This window comes from Sinohyriopsis cumingii, chromosome 13, assembly GCF_028554795.1.
Source record: "Sinohyriopsis cumingii isolate HCF-2022 chromosome 13, ASM2855479v2, whole genome shotgun sequence".
Taxonomy (NCBI): Eukaryota; Metazoa; Mollusca; class Bivalvia; order Unionida; family Unionidae; genus Sinohyriopsis; species Sinohyriopsis cumingii.
In genome coordinates this window covers 68,491,096-68,518,214 of record NC_142973.1, presented here as the reverse complement: position 1 = coordinate 68,518,214, position 27,119 = coordinate 68,491,096, and the positions used below count along the sequence as shown (strand labels likewise).

At 37.0% G+C, this 27,119-nt stretch overlaps 1 protein-coding gene across 1 annotated transcript in view; it reads left to right on the top strand.

Annotated features, from left to right (window-relative positions):
* The window catches only part of LOC149785784 (MAP kinase-activating death domain protein-like), a 274,806-nt gene that overhangs the window by 55,110 nt on the left and 192,577 nt on the right, over positions 1–27,119 (top strand). Inside the window, exon 6 of the mRNA XM_089979703.1 lies at positions 8,891–9,004. Coding sequence (XP_089835829.1) covers positions 8,891–9,004 — 114 coding nt within the window. The remainder of the gene's footprint in view (positions 1–8,890; positions 9,005–27,119) is intronic.

Sequence of the window (27,119 nt, the reverse complement as noted above, 5' to 3'; positions counted from 1 at the left end):
ATTACATAAATTAACCACGGAGACATTACCAAATTTCAAATTCCCCGGTTACGACGTTGATAAACTAAGAAAATCCGCCACTGATACCATCGATGAGTTATTTCCGAAATTACACGCCGCATGGGCAGAGAAAAAACAACTAGCGCTGTTTCTCAGACACGATAATGATCCGACCAAAGGCGGGCGGCATATCTCGCCAGGTATCGTTAATATAACGGAAGTTATCGCGATTTATCTTCACGCGGATGTTGTCGAGGGGAGTTACAATGTTGATTCGTCAGAGTCAAATCAAGCACAGCAGGGATTTATCTTGTATTCGTTTTCACCTAGCGCATCTCCGGGTTTTTTGATAATAAAAGAACCAGTAAATCCGTTTTACCTAAGATGTCATAATCGATTATTGTCGAGGATAAATTTCAAACTAACGGATCAGAAAGGAAATTTGCTTGATATACGCGGAGAAACGATAAGTATCAATCTGCTGGTGAAATCGTGAGAATCTGTCCACCAGGGAAAAATGGGCAAAAAAATAAATAAAATCCAGGGAAAATTTTAAAATTGGAAGATTTTTTTAATTTTTGTTTTCTTTTGTTTGCGAAAATATTCAGGAAAATTCAAGAGTCTGCGATTTCCTTGGCCTTGCTCTCATCGACAAGTTTTTTCAGCTGTCTGATGCGTGAACTTGTAATTTTTCTTGATTCATATTCGTCGGATAAAATCAATCTAGCTTTTTCTACCAGCGTAGATAATTTAACAAAATCCTCGACGCGATCATCGCTGACAGTCGCAAGCGATTGATACATCGCAATTTGGATTTTCTTTATTAATTTGTATTCTGACGGCAGCGTGTATTTGTATTCAAGTTTCCCCTGAACAATCGTCTCGAATTCGGATCGAATTTTATTCGTGTCCAACTCCGAGGGAAGATTTATATTTTTTTTTCTCAGGTCATCGATGGCTTCGATAATATTGCTTATGGTTTGTTCATCCATGTTATATTAATTTTGTAATATTCAATTATTCTTCGTCGAATATTATTGGGATATAGGAGAATTTGATCCATTCACCGAGATTATATGAAAATGTTGCTTTATATTTTTTTTCTGCTGCAAATTTCACCGATTGTGAGTTAATTTCATAATATTTCGCAGCGGCAGTCATCGATTCGAATATCATCTCCTCGCCCGTTGCTTGATTTATCAATTTGACGGCCTTGGCGTATTTAGGGTGCCTGCCAGAATTACCGGATCTACAGTTTACGCTTTGTGTAACCGCGCGAAGATTGGATAGTTTGTTGTTAAGTTTATTTCCATCGATATGGTCGATAACAAGACCGATTTTTATTAGTCCATAATAACACTCGTATACAAACCTATGATTGGAATACGCAATTCTTCTCTTTGCTGGACCAAAAGTAAATATGAGATAACCTGAATTACAAACGAAACCAACATTTTTCTTTGTTTTGATATTTCTGACGGTACCATCCGATGATGCTTCGTAACCCTCGATAGTTGGATGAGATCTATACTCGTGCGTGATTTTCATTGCAGGAATCGTCGATTTCATTTCCATTATATAATAATTATCTGTCTAAATCATAATTTGCCTTGAATCGATTAATATAATCCTCTTCGCAGGTTATCACCGAGGAAGATTTCTTTTTGTAATATCTGAGCAATTCTCGATAATTTTTCCCTCCACAGGACAAACACAATCGTGTCTTTCCTCGAGTGCCAACTTGGCAAACTAAACACCGCTGTGGTCCTTTACTGCCTCGTCGAATCGCATATATGTGAGCGCCACAATGTTCGCCTCTGCAGGATTTGTCGCATGATTTTGTTGATCCGATTGGTATCCATTTGCATTGCATGATATAATTTAAACATTTGTCTAAAATATAATAATGGATATTTTTGATCTTGATGAGGCAGAATATATCATACCTGAGGTTGATCGTGCCAAGAGAGAATTCCTCGATGATGGGGGGATTCATGTTTGGTCGACATGGAAAACTAACTCTGTTGATGCTACGATGAATCTGGAGCGGGCCAAGAAGATAATCGAGCATATAAAATCCGAACACAAGGAAGAACGATTTATCTTTGGAATAAAATTCATCGCACAAATGCCTGACGACACTTGGATTATTCGCGATAAATGAGATCCCGTGCGTGGCGGTAAGAAAAACGTCGTTCTTGATAAAAATTCGAAGCCAGGATTATTATTGGGAATCGATGGTCCTTATTATGCTAGGGCGTATCCATCTAGTGCTGTTGTTTATGGAATTTATCGGCTGAATAACAACCCGGATGTGAAAAATCTACCTGCGATGAAAGAATCACCGATGATAAATTGCGTGGCTGAGCGTGTTATCGAGCATATGAAAAACGCTCGTCGTGGATCCGGATTGACTCAGTTGAGGTTGGATAAAATTAACTCATGGGCAAAGACAGTTGTTGATGGCGCATCGATTGACGATGTTGCTGTATTGAGCAAGAAACTTAAATTTCCTATCACGGTGAAAACGCTATCAGGAGAAATATTATATTCGTCGCCGTATAGATCTCGAGGAGTTCCAATCGAGATTGTTGATCATAATTCACATGCGTGGTCGCAGTCGGTAATGATATTCCCGCGAGATCGCGCTGTTAAATTTTATCCCGTGGAAGGCGCTGATGCCATGTTCCGATATATCAAAATATTAGCCGCATCTGATCCAATATCGGTTTGGTTATTCTCGAGCGAAGAAAAATATGATCAGTTTATCTTGCCGCGAGGAGATATTTACCGTGATGAAAAATTACATGAATCTATGAAAAATATCGCGGTGAAATATTCGTCAAATCCTGATCAGTTACTGACAAATTGTTTTACTGTTCCGTCTGTTGCTGCTCACGCTGCCAGAGAAAGAAACTCGTGGAAACCCACAAGGAATGAATACCTCGCTGATATTCAACTTAGCTGTATCGAATACGGCCATGGCGGATTGTGGAATACCAAATATTACTTCGAAGATATGATCTCCGTTGATATGAGCGCGTGCTATCCTGGAAGTTTTCTTGGATACGGAGATTGTGCGGATTATTTTGCTAAATTTGGCCATCCCACCAACGAAATGACAAGGGTAGCAATTAACGGACCGTTGCCAGATTTTGTCATGACCGGATTCGCTTATGTTACCTCATTCGAATTTGCTGAAAATTTACATAAAATTTGTTATATTTGGTTTGGTCGGCATTTATCTCAACGCAGATGGGTTCCTATAGTGTTGTTGAGGTATATGCTGGATTCGTCGATGTTAATATCATTGACGGTGAGCGAGGCGATTATATCATACAGGAAACAAACTAAGGTGTGGCTACCGACGGATTGTGAAAACGCGAAAGATATCGGAAGAAAAATAATTGGCAAATTTACTCAAGGAGGATCCGTTGATCATAAACACCGACACGCTAGATTGTTTATCAACGATGCCGAGATGGATTTTATTATTGCCGATACAGTATCGCGAGGGATATTCTGTAACAGAGAAAATATTATCATTGACGGAGAAAAATTGGGTACCGTAATCACTTATCTCGACGGAGAATCAGCGCAGTATACGCATTTGAGATCATCGATGCTCGCTTATGTGAGTATAAATTTACTGTCGATGATAAATAAATTTTCTGATATCGCGGTAAGGGTCGCAACGGACTCGTTTTATATCGATAAGAAATACCAGTATAGGCTAGAAAATTTAATCGCCGATGGTTCTTGGGGAACTTGGAGGATAAAAAACGAGGATATCCTAGATTACTGTGAGGACGCCGATGTCGAAGATTGCGATAAATTTCATCGAGATAAATACGAGGAAATATCGACGGCTGCATCTGCATTTGATCCAATTTCACGTAACAAATTCGTTTACATGAATGGTCCTGGTGGTAGCGGTAAAACAACAAGAGCGATAAATTTATTTGCGAAATCCGATATGATAGTGTTGACTCCAACTCACAGATTAGCGCGAGAAATAAGGCAACACGGCGTTGATTCTGGTACGTATCATAGTTATTTCAAATACAGCGGTGGATTATGGGATTCGGCTCGCATGGGAAATAAATATATCAACAAAATTATAATATTTGATGAAATTTGCACAGTAAATTTAGTTGTATTAAAATCGTTCCTGATCTGGCTGGAGGGAAAAAATACCGCCGTGGTAATGTGCGGAGATCATGGCCAGCCTGATCCTATTGATGGTGAATCTCCTCACGAATGGCTCAGGAACTTTGTTGACTATTATGAGGAAATCGACGCTGATTACAGATCCGATGATATTTTACTGACTGAATTTAAGAAATTAATTCGATTACAACCGAATAAAATTCAATGTGACGTGATGAGAAGAATAATCGACGAGACTCCGATGGATATTTTTCTTAATTTGTGGCGTCCCGATCATTTGATCGTTGCTAGTAGGAAAATTGTTCGTGATGTTATTCAGGAAATATTATTCAAGCTTCATTACGAGAAATTTCCAACATTGCAGGTGCCGTTGTGTTACAGGCCCGCTGATACCAGGAAACAAAATATCAGTGTTACTTTACCTTGCGGAGAGGAAAAGATCTTGGTACTGAACGATATTATTCTTGTTGATATTAATCTTGTTAATGACGCGATAAACGCAGAAAGATCGCCATGGAAATTAGGCTACGCAACAACGATACACTCATCGCAAGGATTGACCGTAGATGGCCAGGTTTGGATCGTAGATGATAGAATTTCCTGGTCAAATTTGGTATATTTGGCCGTGTCTCGAGTAAGAAAATTATCTCAGTTAGGTAGAATTCGGTTTCACATTAATGACGCCGGCGGTAGTTGAGTATCTTTCGGTATTATTTGTAATTCCTCCTTGGTAAATCCGCGTTGTGGCGCTAGCAAATCTAGGAAATAAATTGCCGGTCTTCCCGATGATCTTGTTACGGCGGATATTTTATGTGTTGTAACGCTCCAATTTGGATCAGTTGCTCTTTTTCTTCCTCCTTCAGCCTCGCCTTCTTTATATAAATACCTGACCGTGACGCTACCTAGCACAGGCGGAATTGTGGAATCTCGCTTTAGGGGTATATTTGGTTTTGTAATTGCAATTGCAGGTTTCATTGCTATTGTTCTCGTTGTCTCGTTATTTAGTGCGTTAATCACGTGAGGTAATCTTGTTACCCAATCATGAGATCGATTATCTTGAATAAATTCACGCGCGTACTGGTATCCGAATAATCTTTCCGCGAGAGTTTTATTGAATCTCTCAATGATAGCTTGATTGTGATGAACACCTACAATACCGCGACGGATTTTAACATTATTCTTTTTCATCAGTGAAGTAACCGCGCCAAGAAATTCTCGACCTGGATCAACCTGGAGAAGCTTCGGCCATGTTAATGGAGATCGTGAATAAATTTCGCTAAACGCCTTAGCGATCTCCGTTGCTGTTTTATTCGATAACGGCTCGGCTTCCTTGTATCTGCTTGCGATATCAACAACCGTTAACACGTATTTATATGTGACTCCGTCGACGGTATCGTAAGGAAGAAACATTAAATCAGCTTGATGAACTTCATTAGGGACGCTGACTGAGAAACTCGCATACGGTATTCTCTTAGGCGGAGGAAGATAAATTTGCCAGACTGCCTGTTTCGATAACCACGATTCAGCGGTGGATTGTTTTACTTTTGCTGCCTTGGCGAGTTTGGCTATTGCTGATTTTCCTCGCCAGAATCCTCGCGGAGAATAATATATCTGCTCCACTATTATTTACCAGCGCCGAGTACTAATTTACCTTTCATCGCGCCTTTTATCAACCAAGTTGCCAATTTTTCTTTGAAACTTTTGTCAGGAATCGCGTTTAGTGCGTGAATTAGCCTAATATCAGCGAGATGCCTTTGTTGTAAATCCCCGCTGCGATACGCAAGATCATGATAGTAACACGCGTTATCGATGGCGTTTACTGGATCTTCGCCGGGATTTGGTTGATTATTATCGTTGAGTCTTATATTGAGCCTCGTACCAGGTCCGCAGTAATTGTATCCTGGTAGATGCTTCTCTCCGGGATATTTCGCCCAGGGCAACCCGGGTAGATTTTTCATGGAGGCGGTAATGTCTCCTCCGGTTCTTCTATTTTTTTTTTTACAAATCTGAATTTGCGTGTATTACAAACTTCGCATTCTCCTGCAATTGCGTTCCTGTTATTGCGTGTGACGATTTCGGTTGGATTTATCGTAGCTGTGCGCGTGCGACACTTAACACAATATAGATCCATGTATTCTAGTAACATGAATGTAATTGATTTTTCAGCCACGAAGAAACGCGAGCAAGCGAAACACAACGCGGTATTACCGAATTCGATAAGGATGATAATTATTGGCCCGTCTGGTTCTGGAAAGACTCAATTGTTGCTAAATTTGATAATGCGATGGCTAAAATGGGACAAATTGTATTTGGTTGCACCGTCCGTTGATGATCAGCGTTGTTATCAAGTGCTAAAGGAATTTAGCGACAATACCGACGAAGGCACAATCGAATTCATCACAGACATCAATGAAACCCCATCAGTGGAAATTTTAGATGGCGATGTTAATAATCTTGTTGTTTTCGATGATGTTATGCTGGATAAGCAAACTAATCCGGCTAGGATATTCTCGCGTGGCCGACACAAGAATACCGATGTGATTTATGTGACGCAGCGATATACGCAAATTCCAAAGGTAATTAGGGACAATTGTAATATTTTGTCGGTTTTCAATGGCGTCGATACTCACACGCTGAGAAATATTCATCAGACTTGGTGCAACGGCGATATGGACATAAGCAAATTTAAAATTTTCTTCAGCTGCGCCCAGGCAACGCCGCATGGTTTTGTCACGATTAACCTTCACGATCCGCGTAGTAGGTATCGAATCGGTCTCGATCAATTTTATTCATGAGACTTGCAGCCAAATCTTCGCAAACTTCATCGACACCAGAATAAATTCCCCCCCCCCTTTTTTACTTGTCTAGAATCATTGAATTTGCACACAAAAAATTGCAGTCGGGAGTGAATTTACGCAAATTAATTTTCGTAGGAAGGCTTATTTTTGAAATCTGAGGCTTCTACGGAGAAAGTTCTCGTAGGAGGCTTTATTTTGGTCTGACAGTCTGGTCTGTAGAACTTCCCTGCTGCTAACACCAACATTAAATTCACACAATCAGTACAAAACCTAGGTATTACTCTGGACAGTGCACCAACATGTCATGAACATATGCAAGGCTGCATATCTTGAGCTGAGACACATCAGCTCAATTTGCAAATATCTTTCAGTTGATGCCACTAAAACACTTGTGTGTTCATTAGTACTTTCAAGACTGGACTATTGTAACTCATTCTGTCTGGTTCATCTCAATATCTGCTCCAGAAACTTCAAAAAGTTAAAAACACAGCTGCTCGGATCATACTTAGAGTACCACGATCAGTCCACACCTCCCTGCTGCTCCGTACCCTACATTGGCTATCCATTCGATCCAGAATCAAACACAAAATTTGTTCTCTGTGCTACGTTTCACTGACGGACTCCAGTCCAACATGCCTATCCGACCTGACCCTTGTGTACACACCAGCAAGATACTTCCATTCCTCTTCTGACAATCGTATACTCATTATTTCCACTATGAAAATGAAGTCATATGGACAGAGTTCTTTTGCATACTAGGGCCCAGCAAGGTGAAATGAATTACCCACTGAACTTAGACATAAAGACACAGTGATCCCATTCAAGAGTACTCTTAAAACTCACTTATTTTGACTGCAAGAACAAACTTAAAGACCTAATAATGTTTCCTACCTTAAATATTTTAAGCATGTTTTTTATGTTTTCTAATTTCATGGTGTTTGTTTTTTGTAATCATATCATTATGTATGTTTTTTGTTATAGGTGTTGTCTAATGTTGTAAAGTGCTTAGAGCTTCTATACAAAATCCTCATTATTATTGTTATTATTATTATTATTATTATTATAATAATCGTAATGTCTTTATTTAAAGGGGGTAACTCGTTTTAATACAATTAATCTCCCTTGAGGCTCTCAGTTGGTCCTGAATACAAACGGTGCTGATCTGGCTTGAAAAATTAGATGGCTACTACGATGAACATATTGGAAAAGATTCTTCTAAATATTTCACCAAAAGTCTTCAAATATTTACCTTTTTGTCCAAAATGAAAATGGTGCAGATCTTACATTCAATATGGCTGCCACAGGGGGTTATTTAAAAGTCTTGTCAATCAAATTTTTGTACGTAAGCATCAGTTTTTAATATAAAAGTTGGTCTTATCTTTAAATTCCAGACAGTTCTTTTCAGACACTATCACAAGTCCCCTCATGGGACTTTTTTATGTTTTAAACCAGGTTAAGGATGTATCAGAGGAATGCCTTGGACAATCTCACTGCATTAACTTCATTTTTTTGCCCAAAATATATTACAGATTTAAATAAACTTACTATGAGATTAAATTTGGACATTAATACATGTTTATTGATGTGTTCTATCAATGAGATCAGGTTCAACGTCCAAGGCCATAACAGAGAATTTTGTACAGCACTTACAGGTTAAATCAAAACATAAGAAAATAGTTTTGTTACCAAATTTTGTATGTTGGAGTTTCTAAATAATATCAGAGATTGTTTCAGTACTCAGCATTTGAAAAAAAGAAACCATCTTACCTTTATTTCTGGAAATCTTTTCCATCAGTAGAGTATCAGTCCCTTCTATGGACTCTTGTTTATTTTATTTATGTGTTCATACCAGTGTGTTTTTACTACATAAATATAGACACTGTCAGGTATTAATTGTGATTAAGTTTTTATTTTTGTTCCAGTTATTGCTAGCACCAACTCCCTTCATAATAGGAGTACCTTCAAGCTTCCTTATGTACAAGAAGAATGTAAAGCTTCCTGATGATGTATGGTTGATTGACCTAGATTCCAATAAGGTAAATATGGTAACCTGTTTAATTTCATCCATCTGTACCTAAATGATGTATGTGTGTGTGTGTGTGTGTGTGTGTATGTATGTATGTATGTATTTATCTCTGCAGTGTGTATGTGTGTGTGTAGAGTGTATGTTTGAAATTATCTCATAATCACTCATGCAGAGCCTAAAATATTCATACAGTTCTATTATGGAAACCTTTTTCAGAAATTTTCTTTTTTGTACAATTCTGTCAGTATGTGATAATGAGAATTTTGATACTCATTATCCTCTGAAACAACCCATTAAGGATGTCTGCTTTTGTAAAATCAGTGTTTATTGTGCAACTTAAAATTTTGTAATCAGTTTATTATTTTGTCATCAGTAGAACACTACTTGTTACCTTGTTGTGTCATAGCACTATAAAGTCATGGGGTGATTGGGCATAAATGAAAGGTTAGCAAATTTTGTCTAAATCAAAAAAAAGCAGTGTTTACAGTTTTAATAAATATAATTAATAAATATAAGAACAGTGCTGTGAATGAAATTGATTGAATCAACAAAAGTTTGCGATATCTCATTAAATCACAAGTGAGTTACAACCTGCCATGAATTAGTCTCGCTGACTTTACATGTATAAATTCTGACGTGAGCTCAGTAATTGTATCATCTTGAAGAACTCGCCAATGTATACTTTTCTCGTTGTGTCTAATAAGAGAAATTAATGACCTTTAACCTATGCGAATTTGATGAATTGTTGCTCTCATTCAGCTGTTATTTTATGGACAGTTGCTAACAGGGTTGTCTGCTTTACTTCTCTAGGCAGTGACAAGTCATGGAGACAGTTGCTAACAGGGTTGTCTGCTTTACCCATCTAGGCAGTGACAAGTCATGGAGACAGATATTTAACCATGATTGATTGATTGTTTGTTTTTTAACGGCGCATCAGCACTTTTAGGCTATTTAGCGCCAAACAAAGTGTTACTTGTATAATCTTTTAAAACTTATGAAAGGTTCTATATCGACCAGCGATATAAAAGAACAAATGGTTGAAATTAAAAAAGGTAAGATGGTAACGGTGCAAAATAAAGCTTCCCGATCAACGGGAGATGTAAAAAAGATGAATAGGTATTAAAATGGGACGGTATATATATTGCATAAAACTGCACAAGGTGATACATAAAAGTCAGAGTTTAGAGTAAATATTTACGGCTTTCAAGAACTCGATAATACGAGTGATGTTTATATTATCAAAAAGTTCTTTCATGTCATGCACAACGTAATAACGATCGCGCGTAGGTTGTAGGGCAAAGCACTCTATCATAAAGTGCTTGACAGTGAATGCTTCATTGCAAGAAACGCACTCTGGTGGGTCTTCACCTTTTAGTATGTGGGTGTGGGTGATATAAGTATGACCAATTCGGATTCTTGCAATGACTACCTCCTCCCTACGAATGGTTCTGTAGGAAGGAGTCCATTCTCCTAGAGTTGGTTTGATTGCATGAAGTTTGTTATTTACAGCATCATTCCATGATGCCTGCCACTTCTGACATAAGAACTTTCTGATACAAGGTTTAAAATCAGTATATGGTATTTTAAAATCAGATGGTTCTTGAGAAAGGGCCATTTTAGCAGCGCGATCTGCTTTTTCGTTACCTTTAATACCAATGTGGCTAGGTAACCAACAGTATATTATATTGTGGGAGACACTCAGCTCGGTATTTTTTACGAGTATGTTTTTCAATAATGGGTTCTCCAGTTTTCTATTGTGTAGCGACTGGAGTACTGATAGAGAGTCGGAGAAGATGATACTGTTTAAAATACGGTTCTTTTCTATATGTTGCAGAGCAAGGTCTATTGCTCTGATTTCGGCTGTAAAAATTGATGCTCCATTTGGTAAGCGAACTTGCGTTGTGTGATTTCCACAAACAAAGGCTGCAGCAGCCTTTTCCTCATCCTTTGATCCATCAGTGTAAATTCTGGTATAGTTTTTAAATTCGGTGAGGAGTTCATGGTAAGAGTTGTGGAAGATAGAAGGGTTTGTTTCGGACTTTTTCCCATCGTGTAGCGTAAAACGTACTTTTGGTTGTTTAATTAGCCAGGGTGGTGTTTCGGAGATGGATGTTTTCTGAATTTTTGAAAGATCTATATTTGCAGTGTCAAGGCTGGATGATATTCTAATGCCAAAGGAAGGTATGGCGTTTGGTTTATTTTCGTATAAAGTTTTGTATTTGGGTTGAAAAACAGCCGAAAAAGCAGGATTCAGAGGGTTTGATTTTAATTTGAGAGCATACTGTGCGGAAAGCATTTCTCTACGATGCGATAACGGTGGTTCATTCGCCTCAGCTAGAAGGCTTTCACACGGGGATGTTTTAAATGCTCCCAGAGCCAGTCTTATTCCCTGATGATGAATTGGATCAAGCATTTTAAGATACGATTTTCTGGCAGAACCATACACAACGCAACCATAGTCTAGTTTGGAGCGAATAAACGTTCTGTATAAATTTAGGATGACTTTTCTATCAGCACCCCAGTCAGTGTGCGCTACTACTTTAAGTAGGTTAAGTGCTTTTAAGCATTTAGCTTTTAAGTTCTTTAGGTGTGGAAGAAAGGTCAATTTTCTGTCAAAGATTATACCTAAAAATTTGGTTTCCTCAACAACTGGAATAGGTGTTCCATCCAGTGTGAGGTTCGGTTCATCGTGATGTTTTCGTAACTGACAGAAATGCATGCATACCGTTTTTGATTTCGAGAATTTGAAACCGTTTGCATTGGCCCAATTTTGAATTTTGTTTAAATTTTGCTGCAGTTGTCTTTCAATTGTATGCATGTGCTTTGACCGATAACATATTAGAAAATCATCAACGTATAAGGAACAATCCACACCAGGAGTCAAACACTTGGTGATGCTATTAATTTTGATGTTAAAGAGCGTCACAGATAAAATACTGCCCTGGGGCACACCCATCTCTTGCTCGTGCAGATCTGAGAGGGTAGAGCCCACTCGTACTTTGAATTCTCTGTCGGAGAGAAAGTTGGATATGAAAGAGGGCAGACGGCCTTTTAGACCTAGATCGTTCAGGTCATTTAGTATCCCGTACTTCCATGTCGTGTCATAGGCCTTTTCTAAATCAAAGAAAACCGCTACTAAATGTTCTTTCTTAATAAATGCATCGCGAATGAATGTTTCTAGTCTAACCAGATGATCATTGGTGCTCCGGCCATATCGAAAGCCACTTTGGAAAGGAGATATTAAATTGTTAGTTTCCAAATACCAGACAAGCCGAGAATTGATCATTCGTTCCATTGTTTTGCACACACAGCTTGTGAGTGCAATTGGTCGATAGCTGTTGGGGTCTTCGCTATCTTTACCGGGTTTGGGGACTGGTATTACAGTTGCTTCTTATATTTAACCAAGCGCCTTACTACAAAATGTACATTACCTTGTAAACTTTGTATGGTTTGGGATTGTTGGGATTTTAAACTATGTAAAACCAGGTTTCACATCAGTGGGAAGCAAGACATGGCAGTCACTTTTCCAGTACCAGTGCATCATTATGGTCAACAGTTAATCTGAACCTTTTGACCTTGGGTATAAGGTCACATGTTTTACAACCAGGCTTTGATCACTGGATTAACATGCTGAACCTTGACTTCTTGTATTGTCTATTGGAGGATATCACAGAAACTTCCAACATATTTGCAGTTAGTCTAGTAAGGTGACCAAAATTGCCATCTTACTTGAGCTATGCTTAGTGAGGTGACCAAAAATGGCCATCGTACTTGAGCTTATGCATAGTGAGGTGACCAAAATTTCCATCTTACTTGAGCTATGCATAGTGAGGTGACCAAAATTTCCATCTTACTTGAGCTATGCATAGTGAAGTGACCCATATTGCCATCTTACTTGAGCTATGCATAGTGAGGTGACCAAAATTTCCATCTTAATTGAGCTATGCATAGTGAGGTGACCCATATTGCCATCTTACTTGAGCTATGCATAGTGAGGTGACCAAAATTGCTATCTTACTTGAGCAATGCATAGTGAGGTAACCAAAATTGCCATCTTACTTGAGCTATGCATAGTGAGGTGACCAAAATTGCCATCTTACTTGAGCTATGCATAGTGAGGTGACCAAAATTTCCATCTTACTTGAGCCGTGCATAGTGAGGTGACTGAATTTGCTTGCATGGTTATGATTCAGTACTCATTATAAATACATACCATGATATGTATCAGACAGTTTTAGCAAGTGGTGCAGTACAAATTCTGATACAGGAGACTATCTTGTCCATTCAGGAGTGATGTTACAATACATATCACAATGCAGCCTCCTATCTTGTCCATTTGTCTCCATGATGTTGGCATTGTAAGTATGCAGCAAGGTTACTAGTATTCTCAGAACAGAAAGTACTAGATATTGATACAGTATATCATTGCAGAAAATATTGTGGTGATGATATATAATGATCAATCATATACACTTCTAATCATGACTCTATTACAACAGCTCCAAATAATATCCTTAAAACTGATGATTCACACACACAGTTATAATATAAAAAATATTTGCAATTTTTTTTTTTACATGTTTCTACAAAGGAGTTTTATTGGAGTTGATAAACCCTATACACTATTTCAGCTGCTGAGGGATTTGCTTGCAACAACTGATTACCATTGGTGTTATCCCAAGGACCCCCTGCTACTCTCTCAGCTTCTCCAGCTTACAGCTTTCTAATTGAAATTCCTATTTCACAGCTGATCATCTAATACATCTGCAAATTTCAGAAACATTGAGCTGCTGGCATAGATCAGGGTATACGCTGTCAATTAGAGATGCTCATTACACTAGACAGCTGGCATAGATCAGGGTATACGCTGTCAATTAGAGATGCTCATTACACTAGACAGCTGGCATAGATCAGGGTATATGCTGTCAATTAGAGATGCTCATTACACTAGACAGCTGGCATAGATCAGGGTATATGCTGTCAATTAGAGATGCTCTTTATACTATACATCTGGCATAGATCAAGGTATACACTGTCAGTTAGAGATGCTCTTTACATTAAACAGCTGGCATAGATCAGGATGTATGCTGTCAATAAGAGATGCTCATTACACTAGACAGCTGGCATAGATCAGGGTATACGCTGTCAATTAGAGATGCTCTTTATACTATACATCTGGCATAGATCAAGGTATACACTGTCAGTTAGAGATGCTCTTTACATTAAACAGCTGGCATAGATCAGGATGTATGCTGTCAATAAGAGATGCTCTTTACACTATACAGTTGCCATAGATGAAGGTATATGCTGTTAGTTAAAAATTCAATACACTATACAGTTTGCATAGAACAGGGTTGGTGCTGTCAATTAGAGATGCTCTTTACATTATACAGCGGACATAGGTCAGTGTGTACACTGTCAATTAGAGATGCTCTTTACATTATACAGCTAGTATAGATCAGGGTATATGCTGTCTATTAGAGATTCTCTTTACACTATACAGCTGGCATAGATCAGGGTGTACACTGTCAATTAGAAATGATCTTTACATTATACAACTAACATAGATCAGGGTGTATGCTGTCAATTAGAGATGCTCTTTACACTATACAGCTGACATCAGTGATGGTATATGCTGTCAGTTAAAGATTCTCTACACTATACAGCTGGCATAGATCAGGGTATAAGCTGTCAGAGATGCTCTTTACACTATACAGCTGGCATAGATCAAGGTACATGCTGTTAAAGATTCTCTACACTATACAGCTGGCATATATCAGGGTATACACTGTCAATTAGAGATGCTCTTTACACTATACAGCTGGCATAGATCAAGGTATGTGCTGTTAAAGATTCTGTACACTATACAGCTGGCATAGATCAGGGTGTACACTGTCAATTAGAAATGCTCTTTACACTATACAGATGGCATAGATCAAGGTATACGCTGTCAAGTAGAGATGCTCTTTATACAGCTTGCATAGATCAGGGTGTACACTGTGAATTAGAGATGCTCTTTACACTATAAAGCTGGCATAGATCAGGGTATACACTGTCAGGTAGAGATGCTCTTTATACAGCTTGCATAGATCAAAGTATATGTTGTCATAGATTCCCTACACTATACAGCTGGCATAGATCAGGGTATACACTGTCAGGTAGAGATGCTCTTTACACTATACAGCTGCATTAAATAAAGATTACATCATTAGACAATGAACTGGAAATGCAGTATTGTTACATGTCATATCTTACATAGAAAGGTTAGTTTGTCACAAAAGGGCGCTGGGTGGCCAATTAGTCCAAGGTGCTCACCTTTACCGATCACTGCCATCTCATATCAGTCTGCTTGGGTTCTAGTCTCAGGCTAATCCAATATGGGTATGTTAGAAAGCTTGCCAGTAGCTTCCAGTAGGTCATTGGTTCTTACTGGGGTTTTCACAGATTCTTCCTCTGCCAGTTATAATGAGCCAAAAAATGGTGTTAAACAGTCAGTTAGTTTGTTTCAGCTGTGACAAAAGCCACCAATCAAAGTAGGGGATGCTTACTGTATAAAAGGTTCAATGCATCTAATTGATTGCACACATTGACGAATTTGTTACAGATGAAAATATTGCCAGTGGTTGCAGAGAAAGGACTTGCATGAAATTTAGTCCATCAGAAACTTGTTAAAAAAATTTTTATTAAACATTGTAATGAACAGAAAGTTATGATGATTTAGTATTAATATAATTTGTAGGTGTTCACAAGTTAGCTGTATTAGCAGCAGAGGATTTTTATAGTTAGTTAATGCACATAAAGTATAGTCACTATAACAAACACAGCATTGTCACTATAACAAAAACAGTATTGTCATTATTACAAATATTTTGTCTCTATAAATTTGTGAACATTTGATCCTCTGAAAGATTTGTGATTTGAATTACTATATTGATGTTTTCTGTATTTAAATTTTTTTATTTCTGAATTACTACTGAAAATAGTTTGCAGATTATGAAATGTTCTGCTGACCCATGATGCTGCATCAGTTGGAAATTCCTCTTGGTCATTCATTAGAATTGAACAACTCTCCACATTGGCTGTGTAGAATATTTTTCTCTCTTGACTTACAACCACTCCGATGGTCTAGTGGTTAGGGTATCTACTTTGGGTGTGGGAGTTTGCAGGTTCGAACCCTGGCAGAGTCATATCCAAGACTTATAAAAATGGTACTTACAGCTGCCTCACTAGGTGCTTAGCATTAAGAGGTTGGTGTTAGGACTGGTCAGCTTGGTGTCAGGATAATGTGACATGTCTGCAGCATGATGTCCCAGTGCTAGACATCACTATAAACTGTCACACTGCAGACATAGTAGCGATATGACTGAAATATGTTAAAAGCTATGTTAAAAATCCAAATCACGCACAAGCACTCTCTTGACTTACCTTACAAATGGTTTGTTTTGTGTTGTTTTTGGGTGGTTGAACACAATTTCCAGTATGTGATAGGCTAGACATGGCAGCCAGTATAATTGGTGGAGGACAATCATGGGAAGAACCACCAACCCACAGGAAGCTTCGAGCAAGCTTTTTCACTTACCAACATTGGTCGAACTGAGATTTGAAACCAAGCAAGTAGAGGTGAGATGCAAATCATCTATAAAGGACAGTACCTTAAACCAATCAGCCATCCAGGACCCACCATACAAATGGAAATATATTCATTCTTGCATAGGAAGAATCTCGTTTTATTTACCTTGATGAGTGTTAAACATTTACCCTACTTATCGATGATGTCATCTGCTGAATTTAATTGATTTGCATAAACTACTCTTGTAAGGACATTTTTATCTTCATTTCAGAACTTTCAATGTTTACACCCACTCAGCAACAAACCAGGGTTCATACATTTTTTTTTTAAATTTCTTAACTTTTTCTCAACATCTACACCCACTTGGCAACAAAACCAGGGTTCATATATTTTTATCTTAATTTCTGAACTTTCAACATCTACACCCACTCAGCAACAAACCAGGTTTCATACATTTTTATTTTAATTTCTGAGCTTTCTCTCAACATCTACACCCACTCGGCAACAAAACCAGGGTATACATTTTTATCTTAATTTCTTAACATTCAACATTTACATCCACTCGGCAACAAAACAGGGTTCATACATTTTTATCTTAATATCTGAACTTTCAACATCTACACCCACTTGGCAACAAAACAGGGTTCATAAACTACCTTGAAATCCTAGAAAGTACTAAATTTATGCCTTTTAAATTCAAAGCCTTGGAAAACCATGAAAATTGACATTTTACTTCTTTAGTCATTAGAAAGTCATTTAAAATCATTTTTGCTCCCTCTAAAATTATTTTGAACCATTTTTTTGTCATACAGTCCCAGGACTGTTGGCATGATCAGTTCATCAATGATCTTGCTCTTTCGTGTTGCCAGTCTCCAGTGTTTCAGGGTTTTTTTGTCTTTTTTTTTATCACTTGTCATATGATTTTGACTTCTGTTGTCTATTGTCAATATTTGAGGTCCTGGAAATTTATTTTTTTGAGGTCCTGGAAAGTCCAGGAAAAGTCCTTTAATTTCAGTGTTTGAGAGACTTACTAGTCCTGACAAGTTGCATAAATGCAGATCTGTTCTGTTTATTATGTAATGATAGATGAGGGTCTATGTTATTTGTTCTCCTAATTAGTCCTAACAAAATGTGTTGAACCACATCTATTGGTTCATTATGTAAGGCAGATCTGGGTTTTTGTTTTTTGTTTTTCCAATTAATCCTAACAAACTGTATAGAACCAGAACTCATACATGCCAGCTGTTACACTTTTAGCATCAAGCTTTTTTTGACTGAATTACTTTTTACACTAGCCTGTATGTGGATTAAACGTTATGGCACATTTAAGTGTAAAAAATAAAGCAGTAAAAAGTCATGTTGGTCATTTATATTATCATCTCTTTAATTCCACTCGTCACAAAAATTTGAGAATATTCTCAGAATAAAGACTGCCTCATAATAATAGCATAAGAGCTGATTTGTCTATCAGATCTACATGTACTTTCTTAATTTTCTAATTATAGCAACTGTATATGACCCTTTTCCAAGAAAGCAGACTGGTTTGTTTAATTTGAAACTTTGTTTGGCAGATTCATTATATGGATATCAGGTTCATTAGTGGACTAGTCTGTACATTTGAAGAAAATGGCGCCAGATATTATCTAAATAGGCTTTTACAGTTTGACTTGTGGTTAAAATTTATTTTAGATCAGATGGGTCTTTTTAAGCTTCAAAACATGTTTGATCAGAAAAAGGACAATCAACACTGCTTTACAAATTTGTATAGAAGAATATTGATGCAATATAGTACTCAGATTGCTCATTGTAGAGTTTGTGCACTATATGATCATTGGGTAAAAGTTAGACAAGTACACTATTTAAAGTGAGTGTTGAATATTAATAATTTTTCAGTATGTTTTGTGTTTGTTTTATGGTTCTAATCCACATGGACATTATCCATATTTGCCAAGTATTTTGACCTGCAGACCCAGGTAAGTAGCCAGAAGGACTAGTATATTGAGAAATTTACTAGTCCTGCCAAATCTTTACTAGTCCTGTTCACAAAACAATGTCACACAGCTTTCACGTACGTTTACCGATTCAGTTTTAACCCGCAATAAAACTGGATGTTTTCTCTGTGCGTGTTTTTGTGAATTGCATACACCAGTTACACCAAATAATGTTCCTTTCCTCGTCATAATTCAGCCATTCCCCGTCTTTTGTCCATTTCTTCTGAAATTTTCCATTATGCTTTTCCCTATCATAAGAATTATTCCTCATCATTTTCATTCAACTTTTGCTTTTTTTCTGGTGGCTGAACACCTTCTATCAAATGCCACATTTTGCCTGTCTTATAAGGAGGGAATTGTGCCTTGTTTTGAAATACAAGATGTTATAGTATAGCTGACGTGAATTATTTAAAGCAAGAAAATGAATGGCACAGTGTCCTTTATATAAGAAAGTCAGGTCAAGAAACACGTTTCAAAACACGTGTCTTTGCCCCCTCCCCCAATTAAATGGCCTCTCCCTAACAAAGACTTAAACACTGTTAGATAGTGTTAGTTTCAGCTTGGAAAAGGTGTGTTCCCATCAAACGAAGCCATCTGACACTCAGCGCTTTGTATTTAATAGCTCCAATTACGGTATCATAAGTCGTGTAAGTTTGGTAATTGTTCCTAATTAATCGAACCTCAATGTATTGTTGAAATTAATAATAAGACGAAAAAATTTCAAATCTTAGATGCCCATGCTCAGAGATTTTAATTCCCAACAAATGTACAGCATTCTGCTTGGAGATCTCCATGGGTATTCAATTATTTGTTCATTCTTGTAAGGGAAAAATATAAAAACTATTCTTATCATAATAGAAAAAGTAGTTGTATGAAAAGAATATGTCAATAATGTAATTGTAATAAATTGATCTAATTCTTATAATTATTTTGATGGAAATGTAAAATTTGTAGTTTCCTGTTTGTGACTGTTGGAGCATTTGGTAGTGAGCAAAAAAAAAGAACCTTAAACAAAATAAACATGCAAATGAATTTCTTTTGAATAGTTTTTGCCATGTTCTTTTGTGTGGTATACTGCTTTGTAGTTTGTTACTGTGGTAGAGTGAATAAAGTTTGATACCACGTCATTTTTTCATTTAATTCGTTATCAGATTAATTAGGATGAATTACCAAACTTCTGTTATTAATGATGGGACCATTATTTACGCTGTTAAGTGAAATGCACAAAATCGGATGGATTCTTCTTATAGAAACACACCTTTCTGAGGCAGAAATTGACTTCATTTTCTTGTGCTAATATTTTATGACTGTTTACAATGGCCACTGCTTTGATTCTACAGAACATCTGCTAAGTCAAGTCTTTATTAGGGAATGGCATAAACAAACACTGACTATTGATAACCGAAACTTACTAGCCTGTCGAACTAATAACATTATGAAACTTACTAGTCCAACAGGAAATCTGCTAGCCTCGGGATAGCGGACTACCGCTAATTTCGAGCCCTGTGTAGACAGATCTGTTGGCTCATTATGCAAAATCTAGGTCTCTGTTGTCTGTAGTTGGATCCAAAGTATATGCAAGAATCTAAAGTATATAATAATAATAATAATGAGGACTTTGTATAGTGCCTAATCTTTAGAAGCTCTAAGCACTTTACAACATTAGACAACACCTATAAGATAAAAAACATATATAATGATATGATTATAAAAACAAACACCATGAAATTAGAAAACATTTTCTTCAAATGTACAGACTAGTCCACTAATGAACCTGATATCAGTATAGTGAATCTGCCAAAGTTTCAAATTAAACAAACCAGTCTGTTTTCTTGGAAAAGGGTCATATAGAGTTGCTATAATTAGAAAATTAAGAAAGTACATGTAGATAAGCAAGGATCCAAGGGATATGCAAGGATCCAAAGTATATGCAAGGATCCAAAGTATATGCATGGATCCAAAGTACATGCAAGGATCCAAAGTATATGCAAGTATCTAAAGTATGTGCAAGGATCCAAGAGATATGCAAGGATCCAAAGTATATGCACCGATCCAAAGTATATGCAAGGATCCAAAGTATATGCAGTGATCCAAAGTATATGCAAGGATCCAAGGAATATGCAAGGATCCAAAGTATATGCACCGATCCAAAGTATATGCAATGATCCAAAGTATATGCAAGGATCCAAGGGATATGCAAGGATCCAAAGTATATGCAATGATCCAAAGTATATGCAAGGATCCAAAGTATATGCACAGATCCAAAGTATATGCAAGTATCTAAAGTATATGCAAGGCTCCAAGGGATATGCATGGATCCAAAGTATATGCACAGATCCAAAGTATATGCATGGATCCAAAGTATGTGCAAGGATCCAAAGCATGTGCACCAATCCAGAGTATATGCAAGGATCCAAGGGATATGCAAGGATCCAAAATATATGCAAGGATCCAAAGTATATGCATGGCTCCAAGAGATATGCAAGGATCCAAAGTATATGCAAGGATCCAATGTATATGCAAGGATCCAAAGTATATGCAAGGATCCAAAGTCTATGCACAGATCTAAAGTATATGCATGGCTCCAAGGGATATGCAAGGATCCAAAGTATATGCAAGGATCCAAAGTATATGCAAAGATCCAAAGTATATGCAAGTATCTACAGTAGTAAGATAAAAAGATTAAGGAAATGTCTGGAGTTAATGGCAATGCTGAGATTTTTCTTTCAGCCATGTTGGACTCCATAAAAGTTATTTGTGACAGTGTAATTTCCTTATGTGATATTTTAATATCATCTTGGGTTTTAACATGAGTGAATAGGAAGTTTGCAAATACTTGCGCTGAATGAAAATCAATGTACCAGTTTTATTGCACTGCTGTAATTAGCACTGTACCTTGGCGATTGAGAAATTTATCTTGCCCAGACGAGGAAACTCATTTGTGAGAATAATTGCATTTGGTTTCTTGCTAGCTTCTGTTAGGCTCTCACCTGAGTGTAAAATAAATCCTTTAAACATTTGGCCATAAGCTAAAATCAATATATTACATTGGATTATATTTGTTTTTATTGGATTCCTCTTGATTTTGATTAAAACTCTTGATAACTTAATACTTACCTGCTGCACATTGTGCAGTGGAATTAACACTGAATATTGAATTTTTTGTACCAATCTTGACATCTTGAATTAAATACTTTTTAATGTTGTATTCATCAGTGTTGTTGCCATGGGCACAAGAAACAGTTTTTATGCACAAATTTAATGCCACATGCACCTGCCTAGTATTAAAAAAAGTCATAAAAAATAAAATAAACAAAGGAGGCAAAAAAAAGTCCATATTTGTTTTATAGCTATATTAAAACAAAGCACAAGAATATTATCCACTTGACCAGAGAAGTCAATGTTAGTTCATAGTAAAAGAAGTTTATGCACCTCAATCCCAAATTTATAGTTGCATTTTTCACGCCCGAAGGTACATGTAATTTTTTGACACCATGTGATGCTCACAGTGCAAACACGAGCCCTTTTCCAAGGTAATAATTCTACAAAACTCTGTACTACACAGGTTGATGCAATTCAGAATATTTGCTATCAAAGCCATTTTTGAGATATTCTACTTGTCCTGAACCCACATTTACTGCCATGGGTGGCTAGCTCTTCTTCCTAGCCGACTATTGGTATTTCACTGTCTACATACAGTAAAGTAGCGATGGGAGGTGTACATGCCTCACATCATTTTCAAGAATAACACAAGCCCCAAACAACCTAGTTCACCAGTATAATGATATTTTTAATTAGTAAACAATCACAGCTGATAAAGCCACACCAAATCCTTAAGTTAAGAAATTTGACAGGGATCAATTTACAAAAATACCCCCTGCCACCTATATTTTAATTGACACATGCCATTTAGCTTATGATTTGTTTGACAGTAAAAACAATCAGCAAATATTCAGAATACTTTTAAAGTATATTTAGGGTTTGTGATGTTATCATTGATCCATTTCCACTTCTGTAACCACTGCCTTCTCCCACCTTAACCCCTTCTGAGTTCTTTTTCCCAGAGAACGTGAAAACATCTATCAGCCAATGCCAGTCTTCAAAGTCCATGGTTATTAGACCATGTAATTAAGGAGATGAACTGCACTACAAAATGTCCATAAACATTCATGTGCTGGAATGGACATACACATGCATGTGGATGGTAGGATCATATCTTATCTGATTGTTTTTTGTGGGTTTTTTTTCTTCTTTCTTTTGGTAAGATTAAGGACAATGCCTCTTTCTAGTACAAATTATTATATTTTAACTTTTCACAGTACTATGAACTCGGGGAGAGATTGGAGGTAAAATGGCATGGGTGTGTGATTCATATCTCTTATTAAAAAATGGAAGAAAAACAAGAATTCAGATTTAATTTTATAAACATAATAACAGTCCTGTGAAAGACAATAATAATGTCAGGTTAAAAGTATAAAAGAACTATAGAAATCTGTATCAGTTTATGACCTGCCATAAAATAATGCTGTTTTCAAATATGCTATGTGCAGGTTTTCTTCTCTGTATCATTTCGACCATCTCCCTGCAATAAAATGAGAGTGTATTTGACTTACAATAAAATATGGTGAATCACTTAGATGGGCTTACAGCATTTATCAACAGAATTGTATGAATTTAAATCGACAGCTAATGGGGAAGAGTGTGATGGATTAGCGGAAACAAATACTTTCATGTCTGCTAATTCTTAAGTTGGCAGTTTCACTTTATATGTGTCTAGTTGATGTAAAGTCAGTAAAGAAATGTTGTATTTAGACTGATTTAAAAATTCTGCACCAATTTCACGAGTGTTTATCTGTAACACAGTGGTACACTGTTCAGTTGCACAATGAGAATCAGATTTAAGTCAACCCAGTCATAGATTCTCACATCTTGGATTATTTAAGCGACCAAATCATAGACTCTCACATACATCTTGGATTATTGTGTTCCTGCAGGCTGTACAATAAAAACTAATGAAAAGGGTTGACCAAATAGTAACATAATGTGCTCACTGGTATAGTCCTGATGAAGGATATGAAATATTATCAAGTAATAATCCATGGCTAGTAATGCAATTACATACTGCACTTGGAACCCTTTGAACACAGTAGTGTTAGATCAGCAGATTATCAAGTGATTAGTCAGGGTTGATAAATAAATTACATACTGTACCAGGGTTGATAATGAAATTACATACTGCACATGGAACCCTTTGAAAACAGCAGTGTTAGATCAGCAGATTATGAAGTAATATGCCATGGCTGATATTGATAATGAAATTAAACACTGCTTCTGGAACCCTTTGAAAACAGCAGTGTTAGATTAGCAGATTATGAAGTAATATGCCATGGCTGATATTGATAATGAAATTAAACACTGCTTCTGGAACCCTTTGAAAACAGCAGTGTTAGATCAGCAGATTATGAAGTAATATGCCATGGCTGATATTGATAATGAAATTACATACTGCACATGGAACCCTTTGAAAACAGCAGTGTTAGATCAGATTATCAAGTAATAAGCCATGGCAGATAATGAAATTATATACTGCACATGGAACCCTTTGAAAACAGTAGTGTTAGATTAGCAGATTATCAAGTTCATGGGCAAGCATTGTAACCACATGTAAGGCAAAGCTGTCCGCCATGTACATGTGCCAACTCTCTGGATTGTTTAAGTTTGGATAAGGAAGAACCCTTTCAGTTTTTGGGTCAAAAGGTAAAATTTCTAGGTCACTGACTAAAAGAAGAAATATGGTTTCTGCACACTAACATTAGTTTTACATCACATACAGTTTGGTTTAGTTTTATAGGTTTAATGCCATTTTTTTCAGCACATGATATGCTGTATATGGTGGCCATTATATTTGGTGGAGGAAGAACCACCAAACCACTGGGCCCTCCCCCACCTCCAATCACATGCCTGGACCAAACCTTTTGGACAGCTTGCACTTTGGGTAGTGAAAAAGCTTATTGATTTTGGGATCAAAAGGTCAAAGGTTTTGGTCACAGAAACTGAAAGAGGAAGATGGTTTACGCACAAAAACATTAATTCTAAATTGCAGACATAGACCAAACATTGTAGATGGCTTGTAATTTGGTAGTATATATCAGTGATTTGCAAATCAACTTGGCCAACTCCTGGGACAAGATCAAATTCAGGGTCAAGTTTCCACATAACTTTCCCATGGGCAAGTAAAAAGAAATTGAGTTGGCGTATGTTAGTGTACCATTATTGATTGAAGCCAGTTTTGAGAAATAAACAAAAAATATTACTATTCTAAATTATCATTTACAATTTAGTTGTAATATTTTTACGTATCTGGGATTAGCTGACAGTCAGGTCCCTAACCTAGCCTCTGGCAGTTTGTTAGCATGCCGAGTAGAAAGATTGTTTTGTTGCTTGTTGTCACCTTTTGGTGTGTAAGGTGTTAATTGTTAATAATATAACTTGTTAGATTACACTGACATATCTGTTTTGGAAATAAAAGGCACGCATCACTAATGATTAACCACCAGGATTCATTCAAATCATGATTGATGAGCAAAAAATGTAACACCCACATGTGGTGTTTATAATCTGTTATTTATGTGGTAATTAACAGAAGACCAAAAAGTAAATATGGCTTGGCAAACAATTAAATGTATCTAAAAAAGTGTTTACAAACTCAGAAGTTGGCTTGTTAAATATTTTGATGTACATTTGTGATTTCAAGGTGACAGGATGATAATTGTGTTGTTGTTGTAGGGTTTAATGCCATTTTTCAGCACACGATAGGCTATACATGGCAGCCAGTATTAATGGTGGAGGAAGAACCCGGGAAATCCCTCGAAAGAACCAACGACCCTCAAGAAGCTACTGGCAAGCTTTCTCACATACCCACATTGGCTGAATCCAAGACTCGAACCTATGCAAACAGAGGTGAGATGGCAGTGATTCGTAACGGAGAGCACTTTAGACCACTCGGCCACTCAGGGCCTCATGATAATTGTGAAGTATATTGATAAAAGCAGTGTTCACAGATCTTTCAGTTGCTAGTATAAATTGATCATTACAAAGAGTCTAGCTTAAACTGCTGTATTCTTGAAGTAGTTGATGAAATGAGTCTGCTGTCTTATTAGTCAAGAAAATTAAACTTGATGTTTCTAGCTCAGATGAAGCCATTTTAATGAAAAATAAGCAATATGATGCAGCTTGACATGCAAGAAAGTTTCAAGAATTAACGAGTATCCATGGCTGGAACATGACTGAACAAGTGAATTAATGTTCTCCAGCCACTTTAGAAAATATCCAGTAACTGCTCAAGGCAAAAATGGGATAGGAAATTCATTTTCCGTAGGGACTGGCAATTAAGCAGAAGCAGAGGTGTGAGTGGACATAACACTCCCCAGGAGTGCATGATAGAGTGAAATCATTAAACATTTTGTGATGATGCACTAATTTTGACCTTGTTCTCCTCCTAGATGTATAATTAAATCTGCAACATTTGAACTTGAATAGGAAAGATAAAGAAATTAATAATGTTATTTATGAAAACATTATTTAAATTAATGCAGTTTTGTTTTGGTTGTCTAAACATATTTTCAGTCTTTCACACATTGTCTGTCTGACTGTCTCTCTCTCTCTCTTAATAACAGAGCTATTTTGAACCATTTTATACCTGACCATTTCTGGGCAAGCTCAATTTTTCCTATAGCAAATTGTTTTTGTCAGCTTGCTGAGGACAAGCTGACTTTTAGAAAACTTGTAACTCCCTGCATATACTTAACAAAGATGAGTCCAATTGCAGACTGCACAGACCAGGCCATTGCATAATGTACCGGCGGGTCTGGATCTGTGCAGTTTGTTAGGAGTAATCTGTACAACAAACAATATATACCCTGATCTGCAAACACATTATGCTATAGCAGATCAGGATCATTGTTCTTTGCATTTTTACTCAACTTAAAAGCGAGTATATATTTTGGGGGCGAAAAAATGAAATCAGGATTGCTGTGAATGAAAGAAGAAAAATAGTTTCTGCACAATAACATTTGTTCTACATTATACATTTGGACAAAACGTTAAGGATGGCTTGTTCTTGGGGCAGGGGAACAAGGGTATGAGTTCTAGAGGACGTATAATGTGCTATTCATGGTAATCATTGTTTAGTTATAAGAAAATACCCATTGCAGGCACCCAACTATCATGTCACAAATGATGGCCTAAACCTGCACAACATCTTAGATTGAGGACAGCTTTCATTTAGGGAGTGTGTTATTGTTGTTAATGCTTGCTTATAAGTTGAGCCAATCTGCAAACAACAAAGATAGTTATCTGCTGTATTATAATGTGCCTGCAGATCAGGGTCTATGTTGTTTTGTTGTACCGATTACTCATAAGAAACTGCACGGACCCAGATTTGCCAGCTCATCATGTGCCAGCAGATCTGTGCAGTTTGCATTTGGACTGTTCTTATAAGCAAGTCAAGACAGTTTACATTTATATTCCTCCTGGATCAATAATGTAATTTACTGTGTGCTGGC